The following is a 24,514-nucleotide window of genomic DNA, read 5'->3' on the forward strand; positions in this document are numbered from 1 at the left end:
GCGCGGCCTCTGCTGTGCGGGGGGCGGGGGGGTTGGCTCTGAAGCCGGCATCCCCCGGGGCCTCACGGCAGCGCCTCCCCCCCACCCCCTGCAGCCCAGGACCCCGAGTTCCACAAGGTGTGCGACGTGCTCAGCTTCCAGTGCCAGAACGGCGTGTGCGTCAGCCTCATCTGGAAGTGCGACGGCATGGACGACTGCGGGGACTACTCGGACGAGGCCAACTGCGGTAGGGCCGGGCCGGGGTGGGGTGGCGGGGGCACCCACAGCCCCCAGAGCTGAGGGGCTCCGTGTCCTGTGGCCCCTGGCCCGCGCAGTTCCGAGTGACGGCGCGGTGCTTGGTCTTTGCAGAAAACCCCACGGACGCGCCCAACTGCTCTGGCTATTCCCAGTTCCAGTGTGGGAACGGCCACTGCGTGCCCAGCAGGTGGAAGTGTGACCGCGAGAACGACTGCGGAGACTGGTCCGATGAGGCCGACTGTGGGGGTGAGCAGGCCAGGCGGAGAGGATGAGGCTCGGGGCAGCCCGAAGGCCCACGGCCGCTGGGGGGGCAGGCTGGGCGGGATTCAGGCCGGCGCCTGACCAGACCTGAGGGTGCCCGAAGTGCAGGGTGGACAGCGAGCCTGCTTCTTGCGGGGGTCGTCTGAATTCAGACCTGGATCGGGTCCCAGGGCCCTGTGGTTGGCTGAGCCCTGACCACCCCGTGCTTCCTGCCTGGGGGGCTGACTCTTCTGCGGGTGCTCACGGGGTCTGTTCTCTGCGGGCAGCCATCTCTCACACGTGTGAGGCCTTCAGCTTCCAGTGCCGCAGAGAGAGGCCCGGTCATGGGGACAGTGGCCCGGAGCCAGGGCGGCCACTCGGGGAGAAACGGCGCCCCCGTGCCGGAGACTCTCAGGGCCCTCTGTGACATGGGGGTCTCCTCCCCGGTGTGTGCCGCAGAGTCCCACCTCCCTGTGCCCACCCACGGGCCCTCCACCTGTCCGCCCAACTACTTCCGCTGCAGCCTCGGCTCCTGCGTGATGGACAGCTGGGTGTGCGACGGCTACCAGGACTGCGCCGACGGCTCGGACGAGGAAGCCTGCCCGCTGCCAGGTGAGCGCGGCTGCTGGCTCCTCGGAGATGAGGCGCTGCCCCTCCCGTCCACCCCCAATCCTCCGGCGGACTCTGGGCCACCTTGGCTTCCTTCTGCCTGGGTGGGAGCAGGCCAGGCCAGGCCAGCGGGCAGGACACCGGCAGCTGACCTGGGTTTGATCCCTGGCACCCCAGAGGGTGCCCCTCTGCCTGCCAGGAGTGATCCCTGAGAGCAGAGCCAGGAGTCCCGCTGGGTGTGACCCCGAAACTAAACCAAAGAAGATTCCAGGGTTGGTGAGGAGATGTGTGTGTGTGTGTGTGTGTGTGTGCACGCTCATGTGCATGTGTATGTGTGTGCAAATGTGCGTGTGTGCATGCATGTGCATGTGTGTGCGTGCATGTGCGTGTGGGTGCGCAAGTATGTACCTGTGCATGTGTGCATGTGTGTGGTACGTGTGTGCATGTGTATGTGTGCGTGTGTGTGCAGGCATGTGTGCGGTGTGTGTGCAATGCGTATGTGCGCATATGTATGTGTGCGTGCACACGTGTGTGTGTGTGTGTGCATGTGCATATGTGTGAATATGTGTGTGTGTGTATTACCTGGAGAGCCCCGTTTTCCTCTTTCTAAAAGGAGGGTAAACAGTGCCATCTGGTGGCTAAATAGGGAGTGGCAGGTGAGGGCCCATACTGGTGATAGGACAGCCCCCGCATTATCTCTGCTTCTGCGGACACTCTGTTGGGTCCTGCCGGAGTGAAGCAGGGCGCCGTGTCCAGCGGGTGGGCCTGTAGCTGGAACCCCGCTGCTGGTGTGGGGGGACTGACCCAAGCTCCTCCTTGCCAGCAAACGTCACGGCGGCCTCCACCCCATCCCGGCCGGGGCGATGCGACCGGTTCGAATTTGAGTGCCGGCAACCCAGGAAGTGTATCCCCAACTGGAAGCGCTGTGACGGCCACCGGGACTGCGCGGATGGCCAGGACGAGGCCAACTGCCGTGAGTGCCCGGAGGGGGTCAGCCGCACGCCCTGGACTGGCCCCGCCTTCCCAAGACAGGCCTGTTAGGGTGGGGTAAGCCGGGACAGCTCGAGGGGATTGACACAGGGTGATGTCAGGGCCTGCACCCACGTGGAGGGGGCGGGCACCCGGGGCGCCCACGCGGCTGGAGCTTCTGGAAGCTGGTTCTGGCCGCGCACTCTCGCCCCAGCCCCGGCGCCCGGGTCGGTAAGACGCGGCTCTTGCATCTCAGCCACGCGCAGCAGCCTGGCCTGCAGGAGCTGGGAGTTCCAGTGCGCCGACGGCGAGGCCTGCGTGGCGCTGTCCGAGCGCTGTGACGGCTTCCTGGACTGCTCCGACGAGAGCGACGAGCGGGCGTGCAGCGGTGAGGGGGTGGGGCCCGCGGGAGGGACGAGGGAGGTGACCGTGGGGGGGGGGGCAACCGGGGCCTGAGTCGGGTGACCCGGACCCTGAGTGGGGTGACCAACACCCTGAGTGGGGTGACTGACACCCTGAGTGGGGATGACTTGGACCCTGAGTGCTGGTGACCAGGACCCTGAGTGAGGGTCACCAGGCCCCTGAGTGGGGGTGACCCGGGCTGCGGCTGCCTCTGCCCGAGCTCCCAGCTCACAGGGCCTGTGTGTGGGGGTGGCCGTGGCCCTTCCCCAGGCCTCGGGGGTATGTGCTCCCCCTGCTCTTCCTCCTGGCTGTGTCCTGTCGTCCTGTCAGTCCTGTTGGGGTGGGTTCTGCACCACACGACCAGGGCGTGGGCCCCCTGGGGTCATCTGCTGAGACCGCTCGCCCCACTTGGCTGGGGTCCGGCCTTGCACCAGGGGCTGGACCATCCTGCACCCCACGGGCCAGGTCGCAGCCCGGGGGCCTGAGGGGCTGCAGAGGCAGGATGGTGGCAGCCGTGACCCTGTCTCAGGCTCCAGCCTTTGGGAGCGGGCGTGGGACCGGGCTGGAGGTGGGGAGATTGGCCCTCGCACGGCTGGGCCGGGTTCCGACCCGCTTTCCGGGATGTCTCTCTCTGACGCTGGCTGCGGCCCCACAGCCCTGAGGAGCCCCTGGGGCCACTTCGTTCTGTCCCACCCCTCCTCCGGCAGAGCCCAGGGGCCACTCCGGGCTGTGCAGGGATGGACCCCAGGCTCCCGGGTGCAAACCGGGCACTCCCGCCCTGTCTCTCCCTAGAGGAGCTGACGGTCTACAAGGTCCAGAACCTGCAGTGGACAGCGGACTTCTCTGGGGATGTGACGCTGACGTGGACGCGGCCCAAGAAGATGCCGGCCTCCGCGTGCGTGTACGACATCTACTACAGGTGCGCCCGCCCTGCCCCCACCGGCCCCTGGACTCCCCCCGCCCGCCCACCCTCTGCACGCCCCCTGCACCCTGCGCCCGCCGCCTGACGCGCCCCGCCCCTGCCGGCCAGGACGGTGGGCGAGAGCATCTGGAAGGTTCTGGAGACCCACAGCAACAAGACCAGCGCGGTGCTGCGGGTGCTGAAGCCGGACACCACGTACCAGGCCAAGGTGCAGGTGCAGTGCCTGAGCAAGGCCCACAACACCAACGACTTCGTGACGCTGCGGACGCCCGAAGGACGTGAGTCTGGGCAGGCTCGGGGCGGGGCGTGGTGGGCGGGGCTGTGGCACGTGGGTGAACCTGGTGCGTCTCCTGAGCACCGGGGCAGGCGGACACGCCGTCCTCTCGAACCAGCAGCCGTGTCCAGGTCCCCCATGCGGGTGGTCCCCGCGTCCCTTTCCTTGGGGGCCTTGGTCACCCGTGCAGGAGCCCCGAGGTGAGAGCTCCCCGCCTCCCGCCTTGGTCTTCCCCTCGGGTTCCTGGTCGGGGGTGGGGCTGCGGGCTGACCCTGGTGTCTGTTCCCGGACTCCGTGGCCAGAACCAGTTTGTGAGGTTGTGGCTCGGTGATACTGCTCACGATCGAGGGCCCACGAGGGGCATGAGAGGGAGGGAGAGAGAGGTCGGGTGGAGGCCGGGGATGGGGGCGACTCGGGCGGGCAGAGAGTTTTGGGGTTCCCAACCAGGGCAGCCGCCGTGCACTGGAAGCAGGTGCAGGGGCCGCAGGAAGCTTGTGGGGAGGCTCTTCAGGACCTGCATGTGGTGGTGGCCTGTGGGCGGGGGAGTGTGGGGGGGCACCACAGCACCCTGAGCACCACGGCCCAGTCTCTGCCAGCCTCCAGCCCCCACCCAGGCGGCTCAGGACAGACTGCACCTGCTCCGGCCCTGGGGTGTGTGCAGGTCTCTGAAAAAACACCACACAGGGGCCACTTGCCACGGACACGCGTTTCCTCCTGGGCCACGGTCGGGGCATTATTGGGCGGTTGCTCCCGTGGCCTCTCCCGTGGCCCGTGGCAGGTCCCCTCTGTGTCTGTGCTCAGGACACAGGCCAGCCGGGGCGGGGGCCCGCCCGTGACTGACTGAGTCCTCACTGCCCCCATGGCCTCCTCTCCATGGACACCACCGCCGCTGGGCAGGGCAGGGCAGAGAGTCCTGCTTGCTCCTCCCGCCACAGGGTGGAGCCGGACCAGGAAGTCCTGGAGCTGGGTCCACACGTGGCTTCCACTCTGGCTCGGGACGAAGTGTCAGGAGTCTTTTTTTCCCCAAATAATTGACATTTATTTATTTATTTATTTAGTTTTGCTTTTTGGGCCACACCCAGCAATGCACAGGGGTCACTCCTGGCTCATGCACTCAGAAATCACCCCTGGCGGTGCTCAGGGGACCATATGGGATGTTGGGATTCGAACCCGGGTCGGCCGCGTGCAAGGCAAACGCCCTACCCGCTGTGCTATCCTCCAGCCCCGACATGTATTTATTTTTAAAAATACTTTTCTCATTTTCGGGTCATACTTGGTGGTGCTCAGAGGACACTGCGGCGCCATGGGCGGGGGAGAATAGAGCCGGGGCCTCCTACATGCAACGTGTGCCCTACCCATTGAGCCATCTTTCTGGCCCTTCCAAAGTGTCTTTAAGATGCTACCTCTAGAGCGGTCGGGCAGCCTGGCCAGCTCTGGGGGAGGGAGCTGTGAGAAGGCAGACCTGCTGCACACCCTCAGTCATGCCTGGGAAGGCCCCGCAGCGGGGCCAGGCCAGGCCAGGCCAGGCAGGGTCAGGTGGTCTTGAGGCTGCTGCCTGCTCCCAGCTCCCAGGCGCCCCCTAGTGCTTCCCCGCCCTGGCCGGGCGCTGGGGCCCCGGGTGGCCTCAACGCCATGGGGACTCTTTTCCAGTGCCGGACGCCCCCCGAGACCTCCAGCTGTCTCTGCACAGGGAGGAGGAAGGTGTGGTCCTCGGCCACTGGCTGCCCCCCGCCCACAGCCACGGCCTCATCCGAGAGTACATCGTGAGTGCCGCGGGGGCTGCAGCCGGAGCGGGCGGGATGGGGTCGGGGTGGGGAAGGTGCCGGGTGGGTGCCCTGGGCCCCTGGGCAACGGTTCTGCCCCCGCAGGTGGAGCACAGCAGGAGCGGCTCCAAGGTGTGGGCGTCCCAGCGTGCCGCCAGCAACGTCACCGAGATCCGGGAGCTGCTGCTGAACACTCAGTACACCGTCCGGGTGAGCGCCCGCCGGCCCCGGGGGCGGCCCTGCCCTGGACAGCGCCAGAGCCCTGGCCGCAGAGCCCCCTGGCGTGACCCGACTCGGGGCGGGGAGGGGGACGCTGCTGCTCTCCCTGCTGGCTTGGCACATGGCTGCCCCGTGGGGAGCTGCCGCCTACAGCTCTGTGTCCCCTGTGAGTCCCCCGCTGTGGCATGCGTCTGGCGAGAGTGGCGCAGGCTCACTTACGCCGTCCCACGCGTTTGGGGGTGCTGGGACCACACGCACAGTCCCCCTCTCACTGCTGCGTCGAGGCGCTCTAAACATCATCCCGGCGGCCGTGTCAAATCACTACCAGGCCCCCGCCAACCCCGCCGTCTCAGCCCCGGGCCTCAGCTGCCCCGCGCCCCCCTCCTGCAGGGACTCGGCCTGCCCGGCCTCCTGCCGTCTGGCCTGATCTCCGGCTAACTCAGCCCTGGTGTGCACAGGTGGCCGCGGTGACCAGCCGTGGGATAGGGAACTGGAGTGACTCGAAATCCATCACCACCACAAAAGGAAAAGGTACTGACTCAGGCGGGGGCGGGGGAGACAGGATGGGTGGGGTGTCCCAGGGAGGGGGGGAATGGAGGCCCCGGGCACCTGGCCGTACTGTCGGGAGTCAGTGAAGCCCGGCCCGGCCGTGTCCCCCCTGCTCCGTCCTCTCTCCAGGAGTGAGGAAACACCGGCTGATTCCGGCCCCACCTGGCCCCCAATGCCTTCCCCGACGGCGCTCCCCTCCTCTGCTGCTCCCGGGGGCCATGGGCAGGACCTGTGTGTCCTCTATACGAGGTCCAGCAGCCTCTCCCGAGGGGGAGCCCAGAGTCCCTGTCCAGGCCCCCGTGGGGACCCGCCAGTCATCCCAAGCCCAAGAGCTGTCCGGGGTCTGGCAGGAACTCGAGCTCGTGCTGGCCGCACTCCTAGAAATCGCTGGTCATGTTATGGCTTAAATCTCCCCTGACCTGTCCAGGGCCTTGGGGCTGCCCGCAGGGCGCCTTCCTGTGCCCCTGCCACTGCAGGGCTCGGCAGGGCCAGCGCTTTGGGGGCACCAACGTCACAGAGCTTTCCTGCCCGCTGAGAGGCCCGGAAGGCCGGCCAGCAGGGGCAGTTCTGCGTTCAGCAGGCGGCCGTGGCCTGGACCACAGTTCTGGACCCCCAGGGGAGACCAGGCCAAGGGACGCTCCTCCCTAGCCCCTGGGAAGGAGGCTCCGTGTTCATGCGGGGGTCAGCGGCCCAGGCCTGTCCGGCCTCACTCACTCTCTGCCCGTGGCCGCTGGCTGACCGCTCACTCTGTTCACAGTGATCCCCCCGCCCCAGATCCACATCGATGGCTACAGCGAGAATTCGCTCAGCTTCACCCTGACCATGGCTGGCACCATCAAGGTAGTGTGGAGGGGCTGGGCCGAGCACAGGGGGGAGGGCCTTTGCTGCAGGAGGGAGACCCGGGTTCAATCCCTGAGCCCAGAGCCAGGAGAGAGCCCTGAGCACAGCCGGGTGTGGCCCCCAAATGAAATAAAACAAAGGTAACAAGGAGACGGGGGGGGGGGGGGAGGGGGGCCACCTTGCAGGGCTGGGGAGAAGAAACGGCTTGGCTCGGGGGTGCCGACTGGCCCAGGAGGTGGGTCTCTCGCCCACCAGGATGGAGCGGAGCCCGTGTGTAATTACCCGTCTCAGCCTGGTGCCTTGTGTGTGTGGCTTCTCCCCCTTCTCTAACCGTATAATTAAGCGGTTCGCAGCTACAGCACAGATAAAGAGTCGGCGTTCACAGCATCCCTGCCGTGATTATCAGCTTTATTGGATTTCCTGGTGCCGAGCGCTCAAGTCAAGGCCCCCCCCCGCCCCCCGAGGGACGCACCCGGGACCCCCAGTCCCCAGCTTCTGTCCTGCACTTGTGTCTGGGCTGGTGGGGGGGGCGGCAGGGAGCGGCCGGGTCGCTCTGGAGGCTTGGGTCCCCTCTGCAGGACGCGCCGCTGTCACTCTCGGTCCTTGGCAGGTCACCGGCTATGTGGTCAACCTGTTCTGGGCTTTCGACAGTCACAAGCAAGAGAAGAGAACCTTGAACTTCCGGGGCAGCTCACTGTCCCACAGGGGTGAGTGAGCTCTGGGGGGCGCCGGGGGCGGGGGTGGCCCAGAGGGGCGTGGGAGGCGCGGCGGGGTGAGTGGCTCCGGGCGAGGGTCCCAGTGGTACAGTGGTAGTGGGTCTCCCACCTCCGTGCCACCGGACGGCTCCAGATGGTACTGGACACTAGCCTGGGGGGAGTAGCCCTGGATGCAGGAGGCCTTGGGGTTACTCCCCACCCTCCCTCCCTGCCCTCTCTGGCCGGGCTCTCACCTTTGCTTGCGAGAGGCCGCCCTGGACCTGGAACATCACTGGTATCCAGTGAAAGGACACATGCTGGACGGACAGGGCCCACCCCTCTCCTGTGATTGGGGTCTCCCAGGGCTCTGCTCACATCATCCTCCCTCCCCTCCGAGCCGAGCGAAGCTCTGTCCAGCCCCCTCGTGCCCCCAGGCCTGGCCTGTACCCTGACGGTCACTCTGAGCCCGGAGCCCGCCCGTGAGTGAGAGCCAGGCGGGCCCCGGGCGGTGGCCACACTCACGCCTCAGGGGGGAAACGGGGGCTCAGAGACAGAGGCGGAGGGGCCGGGATCGAACCTGGATCTTCTCTTATTCTGGAAACTCTGACCCCGCCGGCCCCTGGCGGCTTTGTCGGAGCAAATGGAACCAAAGGCTTCTTGGTTGCGGCCTGAGAGAGGTGAAGGGTGAGCTCTGGGCCCAGCTTGGAGCCGAGCACTTTCCACAGATTCCTTTCTCGGTCCACACAACGGCTCTAAGCGCTGTGATCCTTTACTACACCTTACAAGCTAGAGAATGAATCGAGGGGGTCGGAATCCTTCGCCCTGGCGGCACTGCCAAGAACGGGCTGGCCTTGAGCCACCCCTTGTGGCCCTCAGGGCTCCCTGCTGGCGGGTCCTCCCGGCTCTTTGGTCTTTATTTATTTAGTTAGTTAGTTAGTTAGTGAATCACCGTGAGGGTACAGTTACAGATTTACATATTTTCATGCTTGTGTTTCGGTCATACAATGCTCGAGTACCCGTGTCCCTCCACCAGTGCCCATTCTCCACCACCAATGATCCAAGTATCCCTCCCACACCCCAATCCCATATCCCCACCCCTGCCCCACCCCGCCTCTGTGGCAGGGCATTCCCTTTTGTTCTCTTTGGTCTTTAATAACATTCCCTGTCATCAGAGAGGGGACGTGTCGTCACTGCAGAAAGTCTGGAACACGCCTTTTCCCTTCATCTCATCTCCCAGGGGAACCCGCCCTTCCGTTTCAGAGACCCCTGGTCAATACCTCTTTCTCTTCCTTGGTCTCTATCGTCTCACAAATAAAATGCAGGGGCCAGAGCCATAGTCCAGCGGGGAGGGCATTTGCCTTTTTATGCAGCCAATCTGGGTTCGATCTCCGGCATCCCTTAGGGTCCCCCGAGCACCGCCAGGAGTGATTCCTGAGTGCAGAGCCAGGAGGGACCCCTGAGCATCACTGGGTATCACCCAGAGAGCCCAAAGAAATCAAACGCTGAAGGGCTTGAGCGATAGTATAGGCGGGTAGAGCATCTGCCTTTAATCACCCCAGAGCACAGAACCAGAAGTAAGCCCCAAGCACTGCTGGCGGTGACCCCCCCCAAACAAAAACCGGTCAATGTCTTATATTTTAGTGTCCTTTTCGTGACACAGAAAAGGACACACACAGAGGTCAGGGCCAGTGCGTGTAGCTGCAGCCACTGTTGTCGGCCTGTGTGCGGGGGCAGGAGATGCCCCGTGTCCACACGTGTCAGCAGGGAGTGTGGGATCTGGAGGCCCAGGCCCACCGAGAGCCCCGTCCCAGCCCCCTGTGTCCACCGGCGCCCCCGTCCCTGTCTTCACAGTGGGCAACCTGACCGCTCAGACGGCCTATGAGATCTCCGCCTGGGCCAAGACCGAGCTGGGCGACAGCCCGCTGGCCTTCGAACACGTCACCACCAAAGGCGTCCGCCCGCCCGCCCCGAGCCTCAAGGCCAAGGCCATCAACCAGACCGCCGTGGAGTGCACCTGGACGGGCCCCAGGAACGTGGTAGGTCCCCGGCCGCGTCCACTGTCCTCTCACCCCACGCACGGGCTCCTCTGGCCACCGCTGCCCATGTTGGTGCCCTGAGAACTGCCCTGAGAGGGCCCGGGGCTGAGCTGTCCACAGCAGTGACGAGTGTCGCGTGGAAAGACCCGCCCCGCCCCGCCCCACCCAGCCCCTTCCTCCCTCTGCGGTGAGGCTGGGTTTGGAGTCTCCGTCCCCTCCCAGCTGTGACTCTGCCCCCCTGCCCCCTCCTTCCTTCCCGTCCAGCCCCAGCGTCTCCCCTCACAATGCCCAGTATCTCTGGGGCCCCTGGCAGCACCCCTGATGTCCCCTGCGTATTTCCTGCTGTTCCCCGCCCCCCGCCCTTTTGTAAGCACCTTGAAGGGGGAAAAATGTGCCTTTCTGGGGTTTCCACGAGGAGAAGCAGCAGCAAGAACTCTGCTAGCACCGTGGCTCGGTGACTGCTCAGGGCGCAGACGGGGACAGAGGCAGGACGAGGGACGCAGCCTGGCTGGGGTGGGTGGTGGGACGGCCCCTGAGTGAGAGCTAAGGGCAGAGTCGGAGCAGTCAGGTGCAGGGAGTCCCCTGTGTGCAGGCGCCCCGCGGTCAGCTCTGGTGAGGGACTCAGAGAAGCCCCTGGTGTTCGGGGTGCAGGGGACCCAACAGTCGGCCCAGGGCTGCGGCCTCTGCTCTTTCGCCTCCCGGAATCCGGTTCTGAGCCCGCCCAGAGCCCAGAACTCCCCTCGACCCTGCCTCCCTCTTCCCCCCCAACCCGTCTCCCCCCAGAGGCCCTCGAGGACTGTCCTCGCAGGGACTCTGACCCCCGTGGGCTTGGGGAAGGGACCTCCCGGCAGGCATACGGGTGGGGGACCCGCGCTCCTGTGCCACACGGTCGGTTCCTCTCGGACCCCGGCTCGCTCCTGGGTTTCTGCTCTGTCCTTGCTGCTGCGCGTGACGGTGGCCCTGCCTAGCCCCCGGCTCCCACCTGCCGCAGAGCACGCCCTGGCCCTGGTCACAGCCGCTGGCGCGTGGCCCACCTGTCCTTCTCCTGCCAGGTGTACGGGGTTTTCTATGCTACGTCCTTCCTTGACCTGTACCGGAACCCGCGCAGCCTGACCACGGCCCTGCACAACAGCACCGTGATCGTCAGCCCCGACGAGCAGTACCTGTTCCTGGTGAGCTGCCCCCAGAGCCCGACGCTCCCACAGGCTGTAGTTCCGTCATTTGGGGTGGGGGCGGCGGGGGTGGGGGAGGTGCTGGGGCGCTGCTTCCCCGTCTCTAGCGGGCACCGGGCTGGGCTCTTGAGACACAGCGAATAGCCCCCTGAGCCGACTGGCGCCGCCGTGGAAACTCGCCTGCTTGGCACCCGGGTCCCAGGAAGAGCCGAAAGCTCTCCTCGGATCCCGCTTCCAGGAACTTATCCTCCGAACCTTGATGCGTGTGCCAAGGTGTTTGGGTGGAATAAAGATCGGAAAGCAGCACCCGCCACCTGGGTGGGGCCCGGGGTCTCCATGGGATGCGGGGGGCCGGGGCCCACCCCGGGGAGAGAGGACGCCCGTGGGGCAGTATGGGGGGGTGCTGGCTCTCACCGTGAGCAGGATGTGTGAGAAGCATGTTCCCGCGCGCACTCACACAGTTGCACACGTGTTGGCAGCGCGTCCCACCTGTACCCCGGCTCTGCCCAAGCCCCACAGGGCAGAAACTTCTGGAAAGAAACCCAGCAGGACTCGGGCCTGGGGTGGGTGGGTCATGTGGCTCCCTGTGTGACTCCTCGATGGCTTTGGAGCCGTGGCCGGGCGTGGGGCGTGAGGGGGGGCTCTGGTTCTGTGGTGACCGTGCACTCGGGGTGGGGGGGCTTGTTCTAGGTCCGGGTGGTGGCACCCTACCAGGGCCCGTCCTCCGACTGCGTGGTGGTGAGGATGATCCCCGACAGCCGGCTGCCGCCCCGGCGCCTGCACGTGGTGCACACGGGGAAGACGTCTGCCGTGGTCAAGTGGGAACCCCCGTACGACGCCCCCGAGCAGGACTTGGTGAGCTGCGCGGGGACGGGCACCTGGGCCCACCGGGTAGGGGCTGCCAACTGCCCCTGGGCTCCCCCCACGACCCCCCACCCCTGCCCCCGCCCGCCCGCTGCAGTGGGTTGGCAAACAGTGGCCTCCAGGCCACGAACCTCATTGTCCGTTTTTGTAGCACTGAGGTCAGGCGCTCCGCACGCATTCACATATCCGCTCTGTCGGCTTCCTGTGCAGCCCACAGCCGTCAGGAAGCTGTGGTGCTGAGTCCCGAGGGGTGCCCGGCCCGTGGAGAGCCTGCTGGTTGGGTCTGGAGAGAAGGCGTGGTTCTAGAAGAACTCCGTCCCCTCCAGTCTCATCCCAGAACACTGGGCGTTAATGTTTAGCCACTCAGAGCTTTTTTCCCCAACTCACTTTTTATTTTTTGGTGGGGGGGGCACACCTGGCGGTGCTTAGGGTCTGTGCTCAGGGAGCATTCCTGGTGGGGCTCGGGGGACCCTGTGGGGTGCCGGGGACCGATGCAAGGTAAGCGCCCTTCCCTCTTGGTACTGCTCTGGCCTCTCCTCCAGCCTTTTAGTTACTGAGGTAACGCGTGCTAGTGTCGGGGTTTATCCATAGGTGCCGGCTCCTGTGGCCCTCGGCCACTGTCTCTGGGTTCTTTCTCCCCGACTCAGTTTCCCGTAGTTATTCGCCTCCCCTCCCCCCGTCCTTGTGCCACTCCATGAGCTAAACAGCCTCCGCCGGGGTCCTGGTCCTCCCGAGCCGGGATTGGACGGGATTGCGTGCGCCCCGAGGACACGGGCGGGACCCCGAGTGGGGATGTCTCTCACCGGCTCTTGAGCGGCCGCCTGCCACGCTGCCTCTGCTTCCGCGGCTTCGGGGTCTGGGGGGTGAGCACTGGGTTCCTGTGCACTGAGCAGCTGCCCCCCCTCCCCGCTGCCCCCAGCTCTACGCCATCACCGTGAAGGACCTGGTGCGGAGGAGCGACCGGAGCTACAAGGTGACGTCCCGCAACAGCACCGTGGAGTTCGCGCTCGGCAGGCTGGAGCCCGGCGGCAAGTACCACGTCATCGTGCAGCTGGGCAACATGAGCAAAGAGGCCACCCTCAAGCTGACCACCGGTGAGCCGCCCGAGGGCTCGCTCTCTGCTCTCCCCGGCAGCCGGGGCCTGGCCTGAGAGGCCACGGGGTGTGCTGGACTCCTGAGAGCTATAGGCCTTGAAACCAAGACCTCTCTCCCCTCCCCCTCCCCCCCAGTCCTATCCCGGCCCTCCCTTCCCACCTCCAGCCCCGGGCTCAGGGTTGCCCGGAGCAGGTACTGTCCATACCCCTGGGCAGACTGCCCGCCCTGTGCCAGGTCCCACAGGGAGCAGTGCTCGGGCTGACCTTTGCAAATCCCCCTTTAACGAAGATCCCCCTGACCCCCCCCCCCCCCCCACACACACACACACACCACTCACCGCGTCCTATTCCGTCTCTGCTTTTCCAGTGTCATTGTCAGCACCGGATGCCTTAAAGATCTTAACGGAAAACGACCACGTCCTTTTGTTTTGGAAAAGTCTAGCGCTGAAGGAGAAACATTTTAATGAAAGCCGGGTAAGTGCCTCCCTCCTTCTCGGGCGGTTCTGGAAATCTAATTGAAACGCGATTTTAGAGATGAGCTCGTTAACGGGCACGCCGGCAGAGATGGAAGAAGGAGAAGGAGGGCAGAGGAAGGGCTGGAGGATTAAAGGGCCATTCTCTGCGGAATGGCTAATTAGTGGGATGTCTCTGCTGCCCATTAAGGAGGAGAATCCCTGCGCTAAGCGTTTTTCAGTCCTGAACTTGCCTTTCCTTGAAGGCAGGCTGCAGCCTCGCTGGGCCTCCCGGGGCTGGTCTGGGCCTCGTGTGGGAACTGACGGCCCGGAACAGCTCACTCCACTGGCTTCTCCTTCCTCTGTTTCCCCGTGAAATCCCAGGGGGAGCGGGAAGGGCTCGCTGCTAGACCGAGGCCCTTTTTTGTTCGCTTTGGTCAGGCTCCGCAGAGACTCAGCCCCCCTTAATCCCCCACGGCCCCCAAAGTGTCTCAGGGGCAAAGCTCCCAGGCACTACCCCAGTCTTAGAGCAGTGCTGAAAGCAGAGCCTCATCCAGACTGGAGGTTCCTCATCAACTGGCATCTTCAATGCTGACTATTCTCAAAATATCACGGGAGCTGGGGAACCCACCAGAACAGAACTATTCTCATTTTGAAAGAAGGTGCAGATTTCAAAGTTAAAAACCAAGGAACTCCAGTACAGTACGCCAGAGCTAGCAACGTCTCTTCTTCGCCAATGTGTCCGCCGTGGGCTGCAAAGACGGAATTTCCAGGGCAGAGAGGGATGGCCGGCTGGGTGGGCCCGATGAACGAAGCAGGCTGCTTCAGCGGGCAGGCGCACTGGACAACGTGTTACCAGAGACGGCCCGGTGTTGGGTGTACCCAGCATTCCCTGTAGGAGTTCAGAGTCGATTCACGTCTGAGGTTTTCAGAAGGGCGTCTGCTGCAATAATAAAATAGTGGCGCCCCATTCAAATTTTTTTTTCCTTGGTGCCTTTATGTTATTCTGCAACTGTGTGGTATGTCTCAGCCGGTGGACAGGAGTTCGGGGACGGGGATTCCAGGTGACGGTGCTGGGAGGCCCATTGTGGGAGCCAGTTGCCATCAGTGGAGGACCTGGGGTGCCCATCGGGGGTGGGAAACCTGGGGACCTTCAGTATATGGGGGAGGGGGTGCAGTCTCCCTAAGCCTAGGGACCTTCAGTTTGTGGGGAAGGGGTGCAGTCTCCCTGAGCCAGCCCAGGAGGGCCCCCTACCGAATGGGCACCCAAGTCTGCAGAAATGCTTCTTAGGGGGCCAGTATGGACCAGAGCTGAGGTCCGTTCAGAAGTGCCAGTGAGCAAGGAGACAGGAAGTGAGCAGAGGAGGGCGGGGACAGCTTCCCGTTGTTGGAAGGGGAAGAGTTTCCTTCTAAGGCAACCCCCTTCCCCTTAGCCCTGTGGAAAGCCACTGGGGTTGTGCCTTCCATGGGTGACAGGTAGCTCCTAGGTGGGTGTGGCCGCCAGCAGCCAGGGAGAGGGGGGCCGGGGAGAAGCCCGCCTGGAGCTGGAGCCTGTCACCCACCTGCCGCGCCCCCCCGCCCCCCGTGTGTTTTCAGGGCTATGAGATCCACATGTTCGACAGTGCCATGAACATCAGCGCTTACCTGGGGAACACGACGGACAACTTCTTCAAGATCTCCAACCTGAAGCTGGGTCACAATTACACATTCACCGTCCAAGCGCGGTGTCTCGTCGGGAGCCAGATCTGCGGGGAGCCCGCCGTCTTGCTGTACGACGAGCTGGGCTCCGGTCAGTCCCGAGGCGTCTGGGTTCCACCCAGAGAACTAGATCAGAGACAGCGGCGGGTGGGAGGGAGGTGGGAGGGTGGGGGTGGCTGTGTTTGGGATGCAGCAGCTCAGGAGGAAACGTGGGTGTCCCGATCTCCCCCCCCCCGCCCTCCCCCTCTCCCCTCCCGCCCCGAACTCTGTGGACACTCCTGGCAGCCGGGCAGGCGCCCACGGATGGTGGCAGAGAAATCCCGCCACTGTGGGCATGAGCCTGGCTGGGATTGCAGCCAACGCTGTGCTTCTGGTGAGGCAGCGGGCAGGCCACGGCTGTGTGCTGACTCGGGGTCTCTCCTCGTGGGCTCTGGTGACACCGTGCTCCGCGGCAGCCCTGGAAGCTGCCTCCCTCCCTGTGGTAGTGGCACCAACAGTTCCCAAAGGTTCCCACGCATAGCCTCGGTTCCAGGGGTGCCTTACAGGCTGTCCCTCTTGCGCCCGTGCACTCCTGCCCGCCGCCGAGCCCTTTGCTGTTAGTTAGAAGGTCCCAGGGATCTAACCCAGGGCCTCGTGCATGCAAAGCACATGCCCCGCCGCTGAGCTTCTAAAGGGAAACCAGCCGGCCTTTCGGGAGATTGACTCGGCGAGGAGCACGGAGGCTGGCGAGCAGGCAGTGACTGGTCAGACGGCACGGGGCGTGCCCAGTCCCCCCAGAAGCCCCCTCACTGCTGCACAGCACTCTCCCCATCTATCAAGCTTAGGTTTGGATGCAGGAGGGAAAGGTTAAGGGTCCTTACCCCACCCCCACACCAGTCCCCCCATCTCCAGCAAATAAGGAAAGGACTGGAAATGAAAGCCTCATCATTTGTTAGGCTAGAGCTGTGAGCAGCGGTGTTACCCAGCCCAGTCATGCACCAGGATAAATCCTGGGGACCCTTCACTGCATCCCCTTCCAGCAGAGATCTGCCCACTCCCCTGGCCAGGCTCCTCACAGGACTTGGGGTGCTTCTTTGCTTCAGTGTTCAGTGTAAAAAATGGGCTCCTGGGGCCGGACAGATAGTACAGCAGGGAGGGTGTTTGCCTTGCAGGTGCCAACTCGGATTCGATCCCTTATGGCATCCCTTATAGTCCCACATCCCATATGGTCCCCCGAGCACTGCCAGGAGTGATTCCTGAGTGAACAGCCAGGAGTTACCCCGAGCATCGTCAGGGGTGACCCCAAAAGCCAAAGAAAAAAATGGGACTCCTAAGTTCCGTCTTCTTGCCTCCAGGTCAGGCTTCCTCCAGGATTTCTGGCAGTAACGGGCTCTGCTGTTATTATATGTGTATCATACAGCATGTCGTACATCCTCATCCTCATGGCCAGCCCGATCTGGTCCGAGGTGATGGGAAGGGGGCACGGGTGTCAGGCGAGAATCACCTGTGTGACTTTACGCAGCGCTTCAGGAAATGTGTCCAGAAAAGCTGCCTTTCCCCGTCTTTTATTTAAGTTTAAACCTGGGGGTTGGGGGGGTGGGAAGCCTCATAAAACTTCATGAGCTGTTAAGTCAGTGTTGTAGTAAAGGAATCTTGTTTGTGTCACTTAATGGACCTTCAGGTAACTGCAATTCAGAGCGACTTCGGTGCCAAGTAGGGGGAAATAATTGCAATCTCGTTAATTAGTGGTCTGATTTCACATCCTCTTATGCAAGGCAAGTGGTCTTAAGTAATAATGCTAATGAAATCAATGTTGATACCCCAACAAAGGTCTCCCTTCCAAGAGATTATCTAAATAACCAACAAGGCAGTGATTAGGGGCCTAATGTAATTACCGTATTTGCATGCACAAGGCCCCGCTCGTGGCACGGAGAAACGCTCAGGCACCACGTGCAGGGCCCTCCCGCCACCCGGCGGGCGCCGAGCTGTGTGGGGCGCCGCGGAGGAGCTGCTGGGGCAGCACCGGGCGCCTCACGGGACCGGCCTCTTGCCTTGCAGCGGCCGATACGTCGGAGTTGCAGGTGCCCAGGTCCACCGACGTGGCGGCCGTGGTGGTGCCCATCTTGTTCCTGATCCTGCTGAGCCTCGGGGTCGGCTTTGCCGTCCTCTACGCCAAGCACCGCCGGCTACAGAGCAGCTTTACCGCCTTCGCCAACAGCCACTACAGCTCCCGGCTGGGCTCGGCCATCTTCTCCTCGGGGGATGACCTGGGTAAGTGGGCGCCGCAGCACGCCAGCCCGGGGCCGTCGCTGCTTCCCGGGTCCTAACAAACGTCCTGCGCACGAGTTTCCCGGCCTTCTACCTCTTGCTTCGCAGAACCTCGAGGTCGGAGGTCTCGGGGACCCCCGGCAGGGTGGGGGAAGGCCTTGTCTTCCCACGGGCTTTTCTTATCCGTGTGCACTGGGAACGTGAGGCACACGGGGAGGAAAGGAAGGCGTTACCCCTCTCAGCGACGTCTCTAAGTGCTAAGAGGGCCCTTCACTTCGGGAGACCATGAAGTCTGGGGCCGGCCCCACGCTCAGGGTGGGAACGTGCTCCCGTGGAGCCCTGACGTTTCTCTGTAGACGAGTTCTCGCTTTCCTTGGGTTGATGCAAGCAGGATGGACTCCTGCCCAATGCTCACCTCTCTGCTCCTTTCCTCACCTACTCTGAAGGCCAAGTCTGCCTGGCACGAGCGGGGGTGGCTTGGTCACTTCTGTCTCTGCAGCTCCCGGCGTGGGCCACTGTGGTGCCACATACTCATTTCCGCGTGTCAATGAGGAGTGCGGGACGCTGTCCCCATGCACATACTCTCCTCCGAGACCCCTTCCCAGGGGGAGAAGCGTGCTTGGGGCTCCCCCGTGGCGGGGAGGTGCCAGGGTGCCAGCTCTGCGTCCTTGGAGACTCGCTGTCTCCTTCACTGCTGGAGAAGGCCCAGCTGGTGGCCGCGGGTGGGGGCGAGGGGTCGTGCCCAGCTGGCACAGTTGCTCCAACTCATCCCCATCCCGCTGTTTTCCCTTCAGGGGAGGATGATGAAGACGCTCCCATGATAACTGGATTCTCAGACGACGTCCCCATGGTGATCGCCTGAAAGCGCTTTCCTCACTTAGAAACCAAATGGTGTAAATATTTTATTTGATAAAGATAGTCGATGGTTTATTTTAAAAGATGCACTTTGAGTTGCAATATGTTATTTTTATATGGGCCAGGAAAAAAAAACAAAAGCAAAAAAAAACAAAAACAAAAGAAGGAAGAAACTTTTTAGTAATCAACTGTGAACTTCAAACCAGGTTGATTTCCGTAACCAAACTGCTTTGACATTACCGTGGCCCCACAGGGCTATCTGCTCGCTGGACACGCTTCTACGTCTGTGGGGTCACTGCGGCTCAGTCCATTGGCCATTCTCTCTTTATTTTTCTAAGACACAGAAATGTATCTGATAAAGCTTCGCACGAGTGCGAGCTGCACGTTCCGTGTGGGCGTCTGGGGGATGTGTCTCCCGTGTGTCTCTCTGTTTGACTGATGCGGACGCGCTGTGACGCGCAGGGCTCACCAGAGCCCTCCCCCCTCGGGGGGGGGCCTGGCTCGGAGCCTGCCGCCACCCCCCCCCGGGGCGGGGGAGGGGCCCTGCCTGCAGGAGAGAGTTCCAGACCTGCGCCGTGACCCCGACACACTGGCAGAGAGAGTCTCTGTGTGTCCCGTGTCTGACCTGTCGTGTCTGACCTGTCGTCAGCGTCTTTACGTACCACTGAAGAAGCTTGAATGTAGAACTCTGTGCTGACTGAGGTGGTGGCGGGCGGCCGTGAGGCGAGCCACGCGGACCTGCGCGTTGTCTCCTGGGCATCGCCCGCGCCGGGCTGGCGCCGCCTTCTCTTCTCTCCTCCCTTCCACTGCTCTCGCCTGTGCCCCTGCCCGCCCCCCGCCCCACCCCGGAAAAGAGAAAGTGCCATGCCCGGAAAGGCCCGGCCGGACCCTGCATTCGGATGCCGGCCACCTGGCGGGTGTGTGAGCATCCCCGCCCCTCCCCCTCCTGCATCAGCACCAACGTCTGGTCCAGCCTTGCTCCTCCTGGATTGTGTCTGCTGGCAGCAGGGTGGCCTGTGACCCGAGGGATCCCTCAAGTCTCCAACCCCCTTAGGCGCAAGGCACCTCCTCCAAGTATTTGCTTCCTTTCAACCAAAAGTATCACCCTCCGGCAGGAGTATTGTTTGCGTCTCCATAGCCATTATTTGGAAAACACAGAGCCAGTCAGTTTTTAATATTTTTCATTTTAATTTTTTTTTTGTGTGTGTGTGTGGGGGGGACACACCCGGCAGTGCCCAGGGGTTACTCCTGGCTCTGCACTCAGGAATTACTCCTGACAGTGCTCAGGGGACTGTATGGGATGCCGGGGATCGAACCCGGGTCGGCCGCGTGCAAGGCGAACGCCCTACCCGCTGTGCTATCGCTCCGGCCCCTTTTTGCCCATTTTTAGAATGTTTTTTTTTTGGGGGGGGGGCATGAGGCACATGTTCAGCTGCTGGTGTCCGGCTGTCATGTCGGCAGAACTCTTGTTTTATTTTATCCCGTGTTGTGGCGAGGGTTCCACTTCCGGCACACTTCCTCTTCTTTCTCTCCCTCTCTGGAGTTGTTTTTTTTAATTTTTTTTTTTTTTTTAGCCCAGACTTGCTTCAGCTTTACCTTGTCTTAGAGCTGGGTCTTTTGGCGCCAGACGCTAAGCCCTCACCACCTCCTCGTCAAGGAGCGTGAGGCTCCGGAGAGAAAGCAGGCTGGCAAGAGGCAAGTCGCTGATCTGAACCCTTAAAGTCGATTTTCTTCTTTCCTTTCTCTGCAGACCTCCTGGTTGCACTTGTGAGCCGTCCCCAGGGGCACGCTCCCCGTGCCTCCCGTGCTCTGCACCCCGTCCTGGAGGCGGGCACCGTGCCGCTGGGGGAACAGCGGCTCTTAGGGCTAGAGTATTTTCTGGCAGCGGGAACGCCCCATTCGGTATCCTGAGCTAGGGAGATGCAGCCCCGTGTAAATTGTCTATTTTTATGACCTTCCGACCACGTACTCTTCCCCTCTCTGCAGACCTTTGTGGGTTCTGCCGTGTCTGGGCTGCCTCTGCGGGCGGGCCACCGCTGTCTTCACTGTGACTGTCACAGCCCCTGGGGCCAAGGGGGCTTTTGGACCTTGGTTGCGCCTCAGTCGACTGCACTGTACAGGGAAAAGGTTCTGTCGTGTCCTGGGTCCGTTAGCCTGGGGGCGGGTGGAGAACCGGGAGGGAGGGAGGGCGGGTGGGCATGCACTGATTCTCTCGGGAAGCTGGATGTTGTTCCTATTTGGAGCTCTGGGTTCTGGGGTGTCCGATGGCCTCAGGGTTCCGGGGAGAGGCTGTGTCTGGAGTTTAGAAGAAGCTGGAGACTGGAAGTGGGGCTTGGGTTTCAGTTGAGGGGGCCTCTGTGCTGCACCCCGTGTAGCGAAGGAGACCCTTTGCAGATCAGGGACTGTTCTGAAGTGGGAGGTACTCAGAGATGAGTCACTCCCAGCTTCTCCAAGCAGCGCCCGGTCTTGAGGTACCCACACAGGGGGCGCTGTGGGTGAGACCCCTGCCCCACGCACCTCTCCAGGGAAGAGCCTGAGGAGATGGTTCTCCTTCTTTGGCAGAGAGTTGGGGGCTGGGGGCGGGGGGCGGGGAGCGCCGGGAGACAAGCCAACGGACATCATCCCGCCTTTCGGGACGGACCCTCAAGCTGCAGAATCTTCCCTTTTTTGAGGACGCTATCTCGACGCCCTCTGTTAAGTTTGTTTCTGTTTTTTGTTTTTAACTGGAGTGTGTGCTACCGTTCAGGTACAACTTTTGTGAAATAAAAGCCAGTGCATTAAGTTTATATAGACTACTTTCTATGCAAGACTGAGAGATGGATGGATAGAAGAGAGGCATACGGTGGGGTTACAGAGGGAAAGCTTGTTTCCAGGAGGGGTCCCACGGAACGTGGCTTGAGGGAGGTCACACATGTTTTCTGCCCAGAGCCAAGAAACCCAAGAACGGCCGTCAGCTTCACGTGGGACACCTCCCAAAGCTGAGGTGGGACATTATTCTCGGATATTCCATGTCATTTCTCATTTAAAGACTCTTGTTACAAATTATTAGGAACTTTAGGCGAAATCAAAAGTATTGGCAGCAAAATAAAGGCCTTTTCTGCTCTTCAAGTGGACACTGTATACTAGTTTCTCTCCAAAGCCACCTTAGGTATTTATGGTTTCAATTGCCTTGACACATTTCCAAATCGTTGGTTTATGCAGAAAATTTTACTATATTGTTGCACAATTGAAAGATGATTTTGTCTCTATGTCAACTTTTTTCACTGAATAAAAATGTAACCGGGTCAAGCAAGCACCTGCTTGAAAACCTGCTCCGTGCGCGTGTCTGGAGTCATTCTTTGGGGTGTGGGAAAGAGGGCTAGCAGACCCCCTCTCTGATCGTCTTTCTGCGAAGGGGCCTTCGTTCCCTGACCCGGCAACACGAAGACCTACCTGTGGGGTTCTGTTATTTGCTGAGGGGACTGTGTTTGCTGAGAGACAAGATTCAGGTCTGAGAGGAACAGAGCAGCCAGGGAACACTTCCAGAAGGTTCTGGAGGCTGCATTTTCCTACCTCTGTCCTCCCCCGGCTGGCGGATGGGCTGACAGATCGGGAACACGTGGGGCTGGGCACCTCAGGAAGGGGATTTTATCGAATGCATGTAGGATGATGCTTTGGTTTAAACAGCCCCTAAGGAAAGGAGACTGAGAGAGAGCTCAGGTGCTCGGGGCGGGGGCCGGGGGGCGCAGATGGTGTTCCCAGCCCTCGAAGGTCTGGTCCCAGACCCCGTGTGCACAGCACCCAGAGGAACCTCATGGGACACCCAGACTCTGTGGAGTGGGTCTGGGCCCTCAGCTTACAGAACTGGTTTTGTCCCCGTGAACGCAAAGGTTCACGGGCTCCACATGTGTCCACGTGCTCCCGCGAGCAAACACACCTGAGCCAAGCTCGGGAGACACAGCCCGTTCATGAAGCCCCCCCCCCCACTGGAGTCGGTTCTGCGACTGTTCACACACAGGCATGGTGCTTCCGTGCCGTCTCTGGTGGGACGGGGAGATGACATGCCCGGCCCCCTCATGAAGCTGGGTTCGGGGGAGGTGCCGAGCAAGAGCTGTGCTTGCCCAATGAGCAGAGAGTGAACCAATGATTGACACTGGCTAGAGGAACAGTCTCCGCCCATGTGTCCAAGTGACACCTTCATGTTGTAACCCCTTCGGGGCCGGGCACTGCTGGTACTTCCCACCAGCTGGGCACCATCTGCCCCTCCCAGATAAATGTTAGTGTGCTCAGCCTGGCAGACAGTGAACCCACAAAGATGGGCTGGGGAGCTAGTACAGCAGGTGAGGCGCTGGCTGGCCTTGCTCGCAGCTGACCTGGGTTCAATCCCCAGCACCACAGGGTCCCCCACACCCTGCCAGGCGTGATCCCTGAGTGTAGAGCCAGAGCAACCTCTAAGCACCACCAGGTGTGGCCCCCAAACACCGCCCTCCCCCCTTCCCAGCCCAAACTAACTAACAACAACAAAAACCACTTCCGTGCTACTCCCAAATCTTGGCTGCATCTCTCTAATATCTGGTTCCCGATCTCAACGATTAAAAGTAGAAATTGCTAAAGGCAGACACCCAGGCAATAAAAGGGCAGCTGAAAGAAAGCCCAGTGACGTAAAACATCCCCGTATTAGAGGTGCACTTGGAAACTCATGGACCCCTTGAGCAGTGCTCCTTTGGGGGTCTGGAGGGATGGTGACGGTTCTCTTGGAGCTGCCCGCTGGCCTGCTAAACCCTTATGTAATTAACCCTGAAAGTGGGCCTGTGACTTCGATATTGGTCTGCTTTTTAAGAGACGAGAGACTTCCGGTTTCCGAGAGCAGGAATCATCCCCAAGATCTGACCTACAGCTAGGAAGCGAGTCTGGATTCCACGCTAGATTCATTCCATTTTTAAATTTGTGCCATTTACCAGGTTCTGTCCTGCTAGAGCATCAGAGAGAGGTCTGTGGCAGTGATAGTGTGTAAGGGGATTCAAGGGCGCAGGTAATGCAGTTTTTAAAGGATTCCCACCAGAAAGATTAATAGCAGCCCTCAGAGACATGAAGAATCATACTTAAATTTCTTTCCAAAGTCACTTATGTGGAACACAATATTCCCCACTGGTGGTAGATCAATGAAGCCTTTTCTTGTTTAATTAGAAAATGTTTTCACGAAGAACTCAGTAATTAGGAACGTGGAGGATCCCTTTGCTTTGTGACAACCCGGTGAGATTTTTATCAAGACCCTTTGCATTTCAGGGAGCGGATGGTCTGTGCACAGTTTATCCCCGCTCATTCCCATATATGGTGGGGTCAATAACTGCGCTAGCGAGAGAGACCCCGTCAGCATGCTGCGATGCCAAAGGAAGTGGCTTTTCTTCAGCCCTGACTGGTTTGGATGCCTGTGCCCCATTACTCTTTTCCTTTTTTTTTTTTTTATTAACAAGATTGTGTGTAGGGTAATTTGAGCCTGCAACAATTTGCAGAAGAACAATGATGTTAAGCTTTTAAAAATGCTAATGTTATCATTGTAATGTCACAACCCTATTTAATCCCCAAATGACAACTGGTAACGTTTGGGAATATTTGTATAAAAACAATGACATTTCATATTTCAAAGTTGGCATCTGAAAATTTGGGGGAAGAAAAAGAGGCTTAGATTTAAATGTAAATCAGCCTTTTGTGAAATTGCCCCTTGAGTCTACCTATTCTAGGGAGGCTTCAAGATCGATGGAAGGAAGAGGCCTCAGAATGAGAACTTAATTTTCTATCTCTCTCTAGCAGAAGCAGAACCTAGGGAGGGGGTTGTTTGGAGATTAACGAAGTCCTAGACGGGGCTGAACTGGGCCCGAGCGGTAGTATAGCGGCAGTCGACCGGTGTTCGATCACCAGCACCACATATGGACAGCTAAGCCCCATCAGGCATGTTCCTGAGTGTAGAGCCAGGAGTGAGCCCTGAGCCCCATGGGGGGTGACTCTAAAACAAAAAATAAAATCAAGAGCTGTTTGCTGAAGCAAAGAGAGAGTGAGCAAGCAAGTAAGCGAGAGAGAGAGAGAGAGAGAGAGAGAGAGAGAGAGAGAAAGAGAGGAGGGAGAGAAGGAGAGAGAAGTAGAGAGGGAGGGAGGACGAGGGAGAGGAGAGAGGGAGAGAGGGGAGGAAGTAGGAGAAGAGAAATAGGGAGGAAGGGAGGGAGGGCGAGAGGGAGGGAGGAGGAGGGAGGAAAAGAGAGAGAGAGGGAGGGAGGAGGAGGGAGGAAAAGAGAGAGAGAGGGAGGGAAAGAGAGGGAAGGAGAGAGGATATAAGCCTAGTCTCTCCTGGATCCCTTGAGACCAGCAGTCTCTAGGAGGAAGAGGAGAGAGTTTCTGGGGAT

At 61.0% G+C, this 24,514-nt stretch overlaps 1 protein-coding gene across 1 annotated transcript in view; it reads left to right on the forward strand.

The window, feature by feature from the left end:
* The window catches only part of SORL1 (sortilin related receptor 1), a 75,296-nt gene extending 53,847 nt beyond the window's left edge, over positions 1-21,449 (forward strand). The window contains exons 29-48 of the mRNA XM_055130405.1: positions 95-226; positions 349-483; positions 937-1,089; positions 1,910-2,059; positions 2,312-2,443; positions 3,250-3,376; positions 3,488-3,657; positions 5,304-5,416; positions 5,522-5,626; positions 6,094-6,166; positions 6,942-7,024; positions 7,635-7,731; positions 9,571-9,755; positions 10,808-10,927; positions 11,618-11,782; positions 12,711-12,885; positions 13,253-13,359; positions 14,934-15,126; positions 17,073-17,285; positions 18,077-21,449. Of these exons, the coding sequence (XP_054986380.1) occupies positions 95-226; positions 349-483; positions 937-1,089; positions 1,910-2,059; positions 2,312-2,443; positions 3,250-3,376; positions 3,488-3,657; positions 5,304-5,416; positions 5,522-5,626; positions 6,094-6,166; positions 6,942-7,024; positions 7,635-7,731; positions 9,571-9,755; positions 10,808-10,927; positions 11,618-11,782; positions 12,711-12,885; positions 13,253-13,359; positions 14,934-15,126; positions 17,073-17,285; positions 18,077-18,144 (2,696 nt within the window). The 3' untranslated portion in view covers positions 18,145-21,449. The remainder of the gene's footprint in view (positions 1-94; positions 227-348; positions 484-936; positions 1,090-1,909; positions 2,060-2,311; positions 2,444-3,249; positions 3,377-3,487; positions 3,658-5,303; positions 5,417-5,521; positions 5,627-6,093; positions 6,167-6,941; positions 7,025-7,634; positions 7,732-9,570; positions 9,756-10,807; positions 10,928-11,617; positions 11,783-12,710; positions 12,886-13,252; positions 13,360-14,933; positions 15,127-17,072; positions 17,286-18,076) is intronic.
* Positions 21,450-24,514: the final 3,065 nt, after the last annotated feature.

Source organism: Sorex araneus, chromosome 3 (assembly GCF_027595985.1).
Source record: "Sorex araneus isolate mSorAra2 chromosome 3, mSorAra2.pri, whole genome shotgun sequence".
In the NCBI taxonomy this organism is placed as follows: Eukaryota; Metazoa; Chordata; class Mammalia; order Eulipotyphla; family Soricidae; genus Sorex; species Sorex araneus.